Source organism: Coccinella septempunctata, chromosome 2, assembly GCF_907165205.1.
Source record: "Coccinella septempunctata chromosome 2, icCocSept1.1, whole genome shotgun sequence".
Lineage (NCBI taxonomy): Eukaryota > Metazoa > Arthropoda > Insecta > Coleoptera > Coccinellidae > Coccinella > Coccinella septempunctata.
The window spans coordinates 35168217-35182275 of record NC_058190.1 but is presented as its reverse complement, the minus strand read 5'-3'; the positions used below and the strand labels follow the sequence as shown (position 1 = coordinate 35182275).

General features: G+C 37.0%; 1 protein-coding gene across 1 annotated transcript; it reads right to left on the bottom strand.

The window, feature by feature from the left end:
- Window positions 1-3687: 3687 nt before the first annotated feature.
- LOC123306907 lies at window positions 3688-13364 on the bottom strand. The gene is made up of 5 exons (XM_044889102.1): window positions 13164-13364; window positions 12148-12467; window positions 6569-6894; window positions 6067-6257; window positions 3688-3982 (listed from the first exon to the last, which is right to left on the bottom strand). The coding sequence occupies exons 1-5, from the start codon at window positions 13190-13192 to the stop codon at window positions 3703-3705; spliced, it is 1146 nt and encodes a 381-aa protein (XP_044745037.1). The 5' UTR covers window positions 13193-13364; the 3' UTR covers window positions 3688-3702.
- Between the last annotated feature and the right edge of the window lie 695 nt (window positions 13365-14059).

Sequence of the window (14059 nt, the reverse complement as noted above, 5' to 3'; positions counted from 1 at the left end):
TCATTCGATGAAGGTTCTCACTCAACTAAAGTGTTAGGTCTAATCTGGTACCCTCAAGAAGACTATTTCACTTTTAAAGTCAGCTCCAATCTATCTGGGTCTTTGATCACCAAGCGATCAGTTCTATATCATATTGCAAAAATATTTGATCCACTCGGTTTAGTCTCCCCTGTTACGATTAGGGCTAAAATGTTGTTGCAGGAATTATGGCTCCAAAAGTTATCATGGGACGAACCTCTACCTCAACTATTCCAACAGAAATGGTACGACATCAGTGAAGATCTCTCCAAGCTGGCCAGCATCACAATTCCAAGATGGATTAACACTCAAGAGGGTTCTTTCATTCAACTCCACGGCTTCTCTGATGCATCTCAACTCGCCATTTCAGCCGTTCTCTACCTTCTCGTTCGAACTCCGTCCAAGGAATGCAAAGTTACAATGCTTTGCTCCAAAACCAAAGTATCGCCTTTAAAACCACTCACAATCCCGAGACTCGAATTATCAGCTGCTCTTCTTCTCTCTCGACTCGTTAATTATGCGCATAATGTTTTAGCTCTCAACATTCACTCAACCACTCTATGGACGGACTCCTCAATCACTCTAGCTTGGATCAACACTCACCCTTCACGTTGGAAGGACTTTGTACGGAACAGAGTTGCAACAATCCAAGATCTAACTCCAAGGGCCCATTGGAGGTATATTTCCGGCAAAGACAATCCTGCTGACTGTGCATCACGAGGGTTAACTTCATCTCAACTTCGCAACCACTCGCTATGGTGGACGGGACCACCATGGCTTTCCAAGTCAGAAGATTCATGGCCAAATCGTCAGCCGGCACCGACAACCGACCATGAATCAGAAGCAAGACCAGCCATCTCCATACTCACCTCCACTACGTCAGACTACTCATGGGATCTCATCTACAGGTATTCCAATTTGAATAAATTGTTAAGAATCACCTCTATTTGTTCAAAGGTTCTCGCACGACTCCAACGCAAGCTGGATCCAGCACACCTCACACACCTGACTTCAACTGACTTGGAAGCATCTCAAAGGCAACTCAAAAAGTCTACTTTCCACATGAACTCAAGGCTCTTCAATCACAGACTCCACTTCACTCTTCACATGTATTCAGTAGACTCACTGCATTCCTCGACAACAATGGTGTAATTCGTGTAGGCGGACGAATTTCCCATTCTCAGCTCGACCCAGATAGCAAGCATCCAATTATTCTCCTCAACACTCTCACTTTACTTCTTTAGTTATAGATGGAACTCACCAAACAACTCTACATGTGCAAGGCACATGTGCAAGGCACTGTGGCACCGCTCTCAACAACTCATGGCACAACTACCCACATCTCAAGTGCAGCCATCTCATCCATTCCTCCACATGAGGATTGAAATCAATCTGTTCGCTCCAGTTATGGGTGGATTGAGTAGCTCAGACACTGGAGTGATGGATTGCCTCAACTTCCTCACAATGGATAATTTACGAAGACCTACTCGATTATAATCAACTCCGTTAATTATGGCGGCCGGAATGTTAAAAATTGGAGGAATTTTTAACCCATCTCTACCACTCGATGCACATCTTTAGCAACTCAGTGACTACGTTTATCGTTACATGCTTCTGTGAACGTAACCTTAAAATCGCTGTCAATCAGCTGCTCGAAAAAACCGGTGGAACCTGTTGAATCTGCTCAATTTAATTCATTCTCTTTAGATTCTTCGTTCGCTCAAGTGAATTGGAACTTGGTCTAAATTCTTAACGTGATTTTTAGTGCACTCTCAACTTTTTTCAATCAGCTCAAATCTAATAATATTATTTTATATTATACTAATCAATCGATCAACATCTCAAAAAGGTACAGTATTTTTTCACTCAACAAAAAATGTAATCATTTTTTGCATGTGCCACGTTAGAATATCATTCTACATAATTTTCCTATCAACATTCACTCCATCGCTATGCATTTTCTCACAATTACATTTGCAATATTCTGCTCTACATCTCTATATCATATTTGCATGTATATTTTCTCAATTTTCTCCAAATCTCTCAATCAACCACGTGCTCAATGTACCTAACTGCTTCAACCCTCTCAACATGCATCGATATTCCATTCGCTTAAAATCACATCATCTCGAAGACCACTCACATTTTAATTTCTCTAATTTTAGCACCAAGTTCACATTTCACACCACTCTATTAGAAGCTTATATACTTGTATTCACTCTCATTTTGTATACATGTCACCTCAGATTAACTTTACACCTCTTACGATCAGACTTCTCAGGCCTCTTAAGTTTCAGGTACCTCTACTCTCAAGTTGGACACTTCGACGGCTTCTCATAGACCAGATCGAAATCCATCTCACTACACTCAGAACTCTGAATAATGGAATACACTCAATCAACTCTATTGGACAGACTGGTTTGTGATAACGCTCGAGGAGGTCCAATCTGATTTCAACTCAATAAGTATAATTTATTATACACTTTTGCATGTCTCTATTACCTGAAACTTATGATACCTTATTTATTTTCTCTAACGTTGTGAACTGCTCTTCTTGTTTCATCTCAATTATGAATACTATTCATTAATTCTTTCTATGTTTACAATATTTCATTTCTCTACATTGCATTTGTAACACAACTCACCTCAATTTATGTACTCTCATACAACACCTTCTGCTTTTCTAATAGATTTGCTATTCCTGTAAGCGTTGGTAATCATCTCTCTACATTACATTTGTTACACGACTCACCTCAATTTATGTACTCTCATAAAACACCTTCTGCTTTTCTAATAGATTTGCTATTCCTGTAAGCGTTGGTAATCATCTCTCTCTCATTCTGTCTCATTACACCTGTCTCACTACATTACATATCTCTAACTTCTCAAGTTGTCACTGCAACCTTCTGTTTTTCTGATAGCGAGACAGTTTATGAAATCGTAAACTCTATCACTGTAAACGTTGTGCTTGCATGATAACACTCACATCAATTCATAATTATCAAGTTCAATTATTATGCAACTCAAAATACATATACACGTTTTGATGCAAATCTATCTCAATTCTTATCAAACACATACTAATTGATCTTGTTACTCGATACATGAAATTCACTCAACCTGCTCCTTCTCTCAAGCAAATACAACGTTGATTTTCTCGTTGATACATTACTCTCAAATTCTCTCAATAACTTCTCAATACTTGTAAATAGGTTCACTCTGTTTAGATGTTGTATATAATTTTACTTCATGCGAGTGTCTATTTATTATGTGACGTGTTTGATATACAATAAAGATTTTAATTTACCATCTCCAACTCAATCATTTGGTAACAGTCCACTTTTAAGTAATTGCCAAAAATCTCAACACCCAGATTTTTGAACACAAAGACTTGGTTTAAGTGGCATATATCGCATTAATTTTTTTGTATCTCTTTTAGGAGCTACATTGTTTAAAACCAAAATTAATGCGATGTACGGTAATTGAACCAAGTGCAACCTCAATTATTGATGACATAAAGAAAATAAAAATCACGATAGTAAATGCTTGACTTTTCATTCGACCCTAAATAACCGCAAAGTCGTGATAAAACACCGTTGATCAGCGTCCCTTCGCGTCTCCTCAAAACAGCTCAGACTGTTCGTCGACCAATCCCTAACAAACTAAAACTACTCACTCCCCTCCTCACGTCAGTTGAGACTTTCGACAGTTACACAGCCATTTTATAATTCTCGCGTTACGTTCGACTATCGATGGGGGCTCACTGGGCCTGAACGCTTGTGGGCAGTAGTCGACATTGTCGATCGGCCTGCTGGAGTCGACCGAGGAGATGTCAGAGAAAAAGACAGGGCTGTCCGAGGATCTGCTATCGCTCAGCATCTCTTCGTAGGAGTCGCTGGTCAGGCCCAGATGCTCGAAGAACTGCTCCAGGTGGCTAGTCGGAGGTTCGGGCGGTCTCCAATATCTGCAACGAAATCAAAACCATTGAATTACTTTTGTAGATTGCCGATGACAATCATAGTAAAACAAAGTTTGCATCAATCAGAAATAATTACAAGTTATATGTTTTAACACGTATATCTTCGATGTTGGTAATCATTAATTGCAATCTAAATACAGAGTTATATTTCATCGCCTTGAATAGCAGCTGAGTTTTTAGGAATGACAGCTATCGCGTGTGAATTCGCCGCTAGATGAATTAGTATAGGGCGAGGACCCCCATCATACTCTTAACTAAATGATTAATATTAAATTTATGGCTTCTATACAGGGTGAGTCTTTGACTCTTACAAATATTTCAACAGTAGATTCTTGAGGTCAAAAGAAACACTTTTTTCCTTTACCACTTTTTCCGAATCTGCTGGGTTCAAAATATACAGGCTGTTGAAAAACCATGAAGATCTCACAAACGAATGAATTTCGGAATATAGTTTTTCATTTATTTGGTGAATCTTTTTTGAACACAAGATACCCACGAGTAATTTGATGTTCAAAAATTAAAAAGTATCTGTGAAATTTGAAAAATTGGGTACTTTGGCTGAATACAACTCTGTTTAAAAGATCCATATATGAGGGGTTCAGAGCTGAAGTGAACCAAGTCCATTCAGCCTAATTTTGGGATGAATGGCTTAGAAGTTGTTTATCACCCATTAATTCAAATGTGACTTTTTTAGATTGTAAAAGGTTAGAATGTAAGCATATGCTTACATAAGAATAATAATAAATAAAGTAGTCACTTTTGAATCAATTGGTGATATTCATTCATCTCAAAATTAGGCTGAATGGACTTGGTTCACTTCAGCTCTGAACCCCTCATATGTGCATTGTCACAGATTTAGCTATTAGCAGATTTAGTTATTCTAAAGGTAATTTTGTTTTCTTTTCAGGAGTGGCACAGCTCAATATAAAAATTAAGAATGGCTATATCTTTTTATCAGGACACTTTCATACGTAGAATCTACTGACAAAAGATTTTTTTCCAATTCCAAAATAACAAATTCAATAAAAGTTTATCTAATGATTAGAAATGAAAAAATATTTTGAGCTCATCAGTGGATTCTACGTAAAAAAAGCCTGTTCAAGTTTCAGATTTGTAACTTAAAAGATAAAAAAGTTATTAGAAAACTTTCAAACTCAAAAACTAAGTATCGTAGGAGGCTGCGGTTTTCACCATTCTTTGTTTCTCCGAAAAAGAGCTCGAAAATGTGTCATCCACTTTCTTCTAACTGCTAAGGCTCTCGAGGTCCTCTCAGTAGACAACGAATTTTGCCCACCCTGTACAGTGTATCGCTGAATCATTCTGATGGGATGGTGTCTTTAAACGAAATTGGGACGACGTTTTGAGAAACTCTCATCCCGATACCTGTCCCGTAGAAACTGAACCAAAACCTTTCTTTCTGGTGCAGATTCCTACACCAATTCATGGCTCCCAAATTTAACTACTTCCTGTACTGTTGCAGTATTCCAAGACGGGCACGTCGGAAAAAATCAAAATTTTTGAAAACAACAATTCCAAAGAATTGCCCTTCCAATAATGCGGTCTATTTCATGAACGAGCGTTTTCACCGTTATTCAATAGAGAATACTCCTTCTTCCGAAAAAAAATTATTTTAAGTACTTAAAAATGAAAAATAAAAATGAGTATTTAAAATCTAAAGCGTTTCGTTTCTATTGCACATGTTGGCAACATCGACTGAAATATGCGTTGATAATAAAGGACAAGAAAACTCTAACTAGATGAAATAGACAAAGATGGCTGTCTATGAAGTCTGCGACGAACGAGGAAGGTCGTAAACTTTTATGGGATTTTTATGGCCGGTTGCTGTTGAGGCTAGCCAGTGAGCCTTATGATGGCTGTAAAGTACAGCTGTTATTTTGTAAACAAGCCATTGTTTCCCCATTATTCTGTTTTTGTATCATTGAAATCTTCAGATATTCTCACGAATTTGATTCCTCGAATAAAAAAATTTGGGATCAATGTGAAAGATTGCATGCAGATAATACGAATTTCAACCCTAACAAATACACGCGGGAAAAAATCTTCATTACCTGTCACTAATATCCGATTTTGAACGCAGTATAGGCCTATCTCTCTTATAACGTAGGCATTTTTGGCGTTTGAAGACTGGTGGTGGTGGATAAACCTGCTGCTGACGATTGCGACATTCTGGTTCTTGGCAGCAATAATAGGAACTCCCACCACTATGTTGCGTACTAGAACCTGAGTCCCTACGAGATTCCTGAAAGAAAAAAAAACATGTATCTATCCATTTATTGGGTTCAAATTCATCGGAGTGGTCACCCATCTCATTTAATAAAGAATTACATTTATCGCGCTTTTAAACAGTACCGATAGGTCCATAAACCGACCCTGATCATTCAGAAACTCCTCGGTATCTCTTCAGTAACTAGCAAAACGATTAATGGTTATGAGTATACCCAAAATAGCAACGTGTTAACGAACACTTTACAGAGAAAATGAATATACCGGTGCTTGAGCTTTTTATATTACAAGAACTGATGCTTCTTAAAATAATAAATAATCACCCACCTGTCTCAGTTGTGGAGCTGGCTCGCTTCTTTGTGTATAGTGACCACTGGAACCTCCGCTGTCCCTGTTCGACAAGCTCTTGTTGCTACTTTTATTTGAACCCTGCAGTTCCGTCCTGTAGTGCAAATCGGGGAGACTTTTGTGACACCTCTGAGCGTATTCGGCGGGAGGACTCAAAGGAGCGATATGCTCCACGCTCAACTCCTCCGCGCTGTCGCAAACCAGCAGTTGCCTGAGTTTATTCTGAAGCATATCACTCGTACCGGCGTTCACAGACCGCCTATGGGATATCGGAGGCAGGGACCTAGATGGTGAAACGGCCATATCTGAAATTAAAAGGTTCCTTTAGAAAGCCTCGAGAGCATCAAAATAAAAATAAAACCCTGGGTAGGATTTGAATACCGATATTTAAGTTTATACAGGGTGTCTGTAAACAAATGCGAAGGACTTAGGCAGATGATTCCTCGATGAAAATAAGCAGGGGTAGTTCCTATAATTTTTTTTCGAAATCGACCTCCCTTCCAAGATACAGCCTTTGGAAGGCGATGACGAGTTGACAGTTTTTAATTTTTTTTAGGTGTTCTAAAAAACACTGAGTCATAAAACTATACATAATATGAATCACTAAGTAGATGTTACACAATTTTTTTCGGATCTCATAACTTTATTATTAGGGTTTCTACGAAGCTCTAGGCTTTGGACTCAATGTTGGACAAAACCAAAATTCTGGTAAGTCCGCCAGAAAACCTTTAAACAGATAGGCCTGGAGATGAAACTCTAGAACATGTCGAGCAGCTCAAACGCTTGGGAAACTTCATAAATACTAGAGATAACCTGGACACGGAAATACACAACCGTATCAGTTCAGCATCACGGGCATTCTGGAAGCTAAAGGACAGAGTGTTTCAAAATCACGACCTCAATCTGAAGACCAAGACAGCTGTTTACAAAGCAGTGGTTCTCCCAACGCTTCTTTACGGAAGCGAAAGCTGGACTCCCTACAGGTGACACATTAAACAACTTGAGAAAACGCAACAACGTCATCTAAGACAAATAATGCACATCAGATGGTTCCACGAAGTTTCGAATGCAGAAGTCTTGCAGCGCCCGAGTTGTATAACAATTGAGACTCAAGTAACGAGGGCCCGACTCAAATGGAGTGGCCACATTCTGAGGATACAAGTCACAAGACTCCCCTAAATAGCTCTTTACGGCGAGAGGGTGCCCGGAAACCAGGAGGCCAGTATAAGCGGTTTAAGGATACACCACATCAATCCCTAAAACCAGTTAATGCCAATCATAACTGGGAACAACTAGCGTTAGACAAATCACAGTGAAGCTCTTTGGTCCACAGCTATAATGGAGACTCGAGAAGAATGCAGCGGCTAACAGATCTGATTGGTGACTATCCATGCCCAAGTGTGGAAGGATCTGTAGGTCATGGTTGGGTCTCTTTAGTCACAGGAGGGCACAAAGTCGCAAGTAGCCCTAAGAAATTTTAAGTTTGATCGCACCGATAGTCTGATTTTTTAGGCTTTTTGTAGATCTATTCACGGTAACGAGATTAAGCAATGAATAAATGAATGAAAATGAAACAAATATTACAAATATAGGGTGATACGTCAACTCAAGAATTGAGGAGTAAAATTTTTTGTAACTTGCGTTGTCTCGAAGTGTCGATCCCAATGGTTATGGTAGCCCTACGACAATATGAAAAGGGTACATGTGCCTGTTGTAAAACTTAAATTAATTAATTTCTTTAACCACAAGACCAAATCAAAGGCTCTGAGGAAGAAGTTTTATCCACAATAAATGTAAGAGGTGATGAAATATTTCGGATACAGTTCGATAGCAAACGTATCAGTGATAAATCGCTAAAATTTTCCTCAATACTAAAAAACATTATTTTGGCCTGAATTCACAATTTAATGCGATTATTTTATAATAACATTATCTCTCCACACCGTTTTTACTTCGTTAAAATGCTTTAGTCATATGTACACGAGGAATGCTCTTTGTTTTACATAGTTTTCTCCAATTTCTTTGACGTTAACTGGCGATAATATTGATATCTCTGCCACCATGATTATATGTATGAAAAATACACGTAAAACATTCCCCGATGAATTACCAAGCTAACAGTAACAACCGGAATAAATTCCGTTCAATACTTTTCGAGATTATCGCTTATATTCAGGATATCATAATATGGTTATTACAGTTATAACTCGGTTATACGAATGTAAACATTACTATTAAAATAATGACTTTTTCCATCGGAGAAGAAGCTGTATTGCTGACATGGTCAAATGAAACCGAAACCACGGTCAGCATCTGCTTTTCTTCAATGGAACCTTCTCCCAATTCAGATCGTAACACTTGTTGATATTCATATCAGCGGGTGGTATGCATCTGAATTAGGTCTTATTATAACTTCAGTGGAACTTCTCTAACTCGAATCTCCAATGGCCAGTACGTTGACGAATTACAGAAAAATGCACTGAATTCTTCAGCTTGAGTGTTCCCGAGAGATGAATATTTTTGGCACTTAAATGTAAATTACCAAAAAGATGGGGTCATAACTGAACGGTTGGTCCGAGCTCCATGAAATTTTCAGATTTATTACAAGAAGAGTTGCTCTTTCAGAATATGTATCGCATTTCCATCTACGGTTACTTTTATTGAGAGATAATGGACTCGAAAGCTAACCTTCGAAAAATCCTGAAAAAGTTAAAAATTCGTCAAGACCGAACAGTTGCGCCGAGATCGATGAAATTCTCAGATTCATTACTAGAAGAGTAGCTCTTTCAGAATATGTATCTGATTTCCATCTACTGTTATTTTTATTGAGAGATAAACGACTCGAACGCTGAATATCGACAAATTTCCAAAAAGATGGAATCAACTAAATATTCGTCAAGACCGAGCGGCTACATCGAGCTCCATAAAATTTTCAGATTTATTACTGAAGAGTTGCTCTTTCTGAATTTTTCATTTCCCTCAACGTCCTCAACTCCACAATGTCCCGGCACAGTAGAGGAACCTTGTTGTCCCTAGCAAGTTGCTCGATGGTATATTGCAATTAGGTTATTCTCATGGATCTAATGTCAGCAGAGGAACCTGGCTGTGCGGATCCAGGGCCCTCAGAGAGGCGGGAGGCCTTGCTATCCTAACTAAGGTATTTTATTTCTAAAACCGCATTCGCAAAGAATATGAAAGATTAAAAAAACTTAACAAACTTCACAAAAACAAAGAATTTTCGACGGAAAATAGTAACTGCAACTTTGCGAAAAACACCATGTCTGTAACAACTCTAAAAGTCATAAAAACTAACTTTTGGGCTGTAAATCATAAATAGGACTTTCCTTTCAAAAGTGTCCAATTTGGATCACACTATACACAACATGAAAGCTTCGGATCCCAGCGGTGTTCCAGTTTTAAAAATATCTTCCCATCAACTGTATTTTCCTTTCATCTGAATGTATTTTACGGTACATAAATCGGATTCTTCACTTTCATCATTCAAGTCAATGAATCATTTCGATGGAGGTCCGCATATCTATTTATGTTTAGAATCTCTCGACCGTTAAGTTATTCCCCGGAATTGAGTTGAGTATGTACTTTTTACGGATTTATTGCTGACTCGGAACCGAATATCATAACACGCTTTATGAATTTGATAATTTATTGATGAGATATTTATGAATATGGACACTTAGCGATATTGCATAGGATCGTTTTTACGTAATGGTTTTCTACAACCTGACCATCGCATCTTTAGTAAAAGCTGGCAGGAAACATTCAGGAAATGTGGTGCTATTGTTTTTAATAATACTTGTTGGAAGTGATGGAATTATATTCACTTTATTGACTACCTTGAAAACGTTGTATTGCGTTTTTTATCAAAAAATAACCATCACAGGAATCTGGACCACAAATGTCTTTATGTCCAGATTCCTGTGATGGTTATTTTTTGAAAATTTATATCACGGACATTACTGAGAATTCATTTATTCACTGCATTCATTTCAATTGTATTTCTATCAGTTTTCTGGCTTCTGAAAAAATACCATTTTGATGCAAAAAATAGATCATTCAATTTTTTGACAGTAAGAATTACCTAAAGAAATAAATAAAATTTGGATTTTTTTTTTCAATTATTCACTCCATTCAAAAGGGTTACAAATTGAAATTTCCCTAGGGAAGCAATAAGTCTAATCTTACCCTGAGTATGAGTTGCCAATAATGAGTAATCCTCATAAAAATTTTCAACGAAAATAAAATCAAAGACCCTTATAAGTCCGAATATGAGCCAAATGGATAAGGAATATGAAAACTTTAAGAAAATAAAACCAGCTTCAGTGATAATTTTCTACAATTCATGCAAAAAAAATCGACAAAATAGATTGTAATACGACCCTAGATGGTATTTGATCACCATTATCGGAAAGCCATGATAAAAACGTGAAATAGAGAGAAACAGTTTAACTTTTGATGACCGAACCGACCATATGGTTTCATTTAGAACTGATAATGGCAACTTAGGATGACCAAATTTTTTCTCATCAAGTTGTAACTTTTACCAAAATGAGAAAAAATTTAAATGGTTGTCCAAGAAAGTTGGTCTCAATTATTCACAAAAATTTAGTTCAAAGTTCATTAGTTTGATGTCAGCACCATATTACCCGGAGTAAAAAGGGGTGAAAATGTAGTAAGAATAATAACACTTTGACCACAAACAATTTCTCAAACAATATCAATACTGTGTCATCTGTTTCTTAATTGACCATAATTACATTATTCAGATAAAATTTGGTTGATTATGGATGAGTCTATACAATATGTATTATGAAAATTATTTACTCCATTAATTGTGAATATATCTTCATCAATGAACGATATGGGTGTTATCAGATTATTGAAAGCCACAGGAAAAAATCTTTTCTGGTAGGATAATATTGCAGTTGTCATTCATTAGTCCAGTATTAATGACTTCCATGAACCATTGTATGCAATGATTGCAAACTCATGATTCAACTAATGACACAGAAGCGACACTTCCAAGGCATTCCTTCAAACAATATACCCAAAAACTTATTGACACCCTTTATAAGTTTTTTGGTAGCATAATTATCATTGGTCTGACACTTAGGCCTGGTTGTACAGTTCAGATTGAAGCCAAGATCAAAGTTAGTCCAGTTCAATTGGACAAAATTGAGCCATTTCAATATTGACCTCAGCTTGAACCTGACCTGGGCAATTGGGCTTTAATGGTAGTATTTATGTCATACTGAACGATACAAAGGGTTGTCGCAATTTGGAACAATTTGACAACAAATTCTCACAACAATCCATCTCACATATATGTCTCCGTTATGTGTGCAGAAACTCATATATTGGGAGAAAGCATTTTGAATTGGACCTACCAATTACGAAGTGTAACTTCTGTATGATAATCCTTCGAAAATTTCACACTTGTAAAGGACAACATGTCCTTATACAATGACAAATCATGGAATTTTGAAATTTTTGTCATGACGCTTATAAAAAACAAGCAAATAAAAGAAAATAATACTCACATTGAGAAAAATTGATAGGCTTGTAGAAAACCTGAGGAGGTCCACCACTGACATTTACTGATTTACTTCGTGTGTATGTAGCATAACCAGAAGATATATTTGGAATAGGTCTTGAAGGTATAGCCTGAGTAGTGTCCCGGACAATTTCAGACTTCACATAAAAGGGTTTGCTTTCTGCCAGGAGTTCCACGGCAGATTTTCGCTTGGATCTCATACTTTGAGACTTTGTCAGTGTAGGATACATTATGGTGGCCATAACGTTGAATAGTAGGCAGTGATTTGGAAAAATTAATATTTCATAGTATTGTTTCGTTTGGGATCTGGAATGATGAAAAATCACAATGAGCAATTATCAAATACTTATAGAATAATACATATTTGTATGTGATAATAAGATGATTAACCAAAATAATCATTCAAATAAATGAGGGCAAACTAAAATTTTGCCATTATACGAGATAATCAGATACTGATTGATATGGTAGAACCTGTTTCGATTGAATGTTTGTAGGTACATCTGCAGCTTCACACAAAAATTATCTAGTGTCATGATTCATATTCACAATGGTACAAGTTCGATAATCTATTCACAAGACAAATCTTAAAAAATAATAAAAATGACATGCTTGAAGTCAAATCGACCTTCCAATTTACTTTTTTGACTATCGAAGAAACTTGTATATATGAATATCAACAAATTGATCTCATTTTTGTATGCATTTTCGGTGGCTTCATATTTTGTGTATCTGCAATATCGTTTGGGCGAGGTCTTGAGTGTTACACCAGTTACAAAAACAAATAAAAGCCTGATGTGCCTGAGGTCACTTATGCAGATTGTGAACTTCTATTTGAATTAATTATTATTTTTGAAATCTATTCAGTTTAATTGAACCTCAACTATTATGCAAACTCTTTATATCCATATATTATGATTTTTCACCTCAAGGAATAGTTCATTAAAATAATCAAAACAAAAACAATACAACACAACTATAACGAGCAGCTTCATCACTTACAAAAGTATTTTATTAATGCACATCAACATCACAACCTTTAACGATATCCATTTTCGCGAGGTCCATTCAACAATTTGCACCTAAAACTATGAAACTTCAAATGAAGATCACACGGATAGTCGGGTGAAACACTTTGCGAGGAACCATTTCCAATTTTAAAACAGCTGATTGCGTGTCACTTTGGGGGCGGAGTATTTTCAGCTGTCAACGGAAACCACTGAACAGATGCAGGTATATTTTTAATACGTCAGGTGGCGCGTCGTTAGAAAATTTGAATAATTAACCGGAAATTCAGTCTGCGGAAGCCCTCATTATCTTCGGATAAGATAAGATAATTGTTAAGCGTCAACTTTCAATGTATCAGGGTGGGCCCCTAATAATATGCAGGGCTGTTAGGTACCTTTACTAGTCTTTGTTGCATGTGCCATGTAGCTTTTGATTAGCTTCAGTACAGCTGCTTATAGCCACTTACCTACTTTAGGCAAAGAGTAGCAACTTGTTGTTACTCTTTACTTTAGGTGGCTGGTGACTTTTATCAGAGATAGTTTTTCTCTGGCCAGTGGCGGCTCCTATGAGGCACTTAATTCCTACCTCACCAATAAAAAATTTCACCAATTTCTCGCATATCTTATCATTTATGTTACATGATTTATGTTTCATTATCTTAATTTCGTTTTTTGGTTGTCATTTGCCTTCAAAATCATTTATAGCATATTTCATACAACAATAAAATACGACCCTGGCTTTCTACGAAGTTTCCCCGTTTTCAACCCTGTGTATCCTACTCACTTCCACATTACGAAGTATTAATATGGTTAGGGTCGTTAGAAGCTAGACTATGCGTTCCTTGCCTAGTATCACCAGAGAGTAACAACTAATTTGTTATTACTCTTTGG

What these genes read in the sequence shown, in the direction of transcription:
- LOC123306907 (XM_044889102.1), bottom strand. Translation starts at nt 13,192, where the DNA reads ATGTTGATGTGCATTAATAAAATACTTTT. An exon ending in CAGCTCCACAACTGAGACAG is followed by an intron (nt 6,258 to 6,568) that starts GTGGGTGATTAT and finishes TTTTTCTTTCAG; the next exon opens with GAATCTCGTAGGGACTCAGG. An exon ending in AAATCGGATATTAGTGACAG is followed by an intron (nt 3,983 to 6,066) that starts GTAATGAAGATT and finishes ATTTCGTTGCAG; the next exon opens with ATATTGGAGACCGCCCGAAC.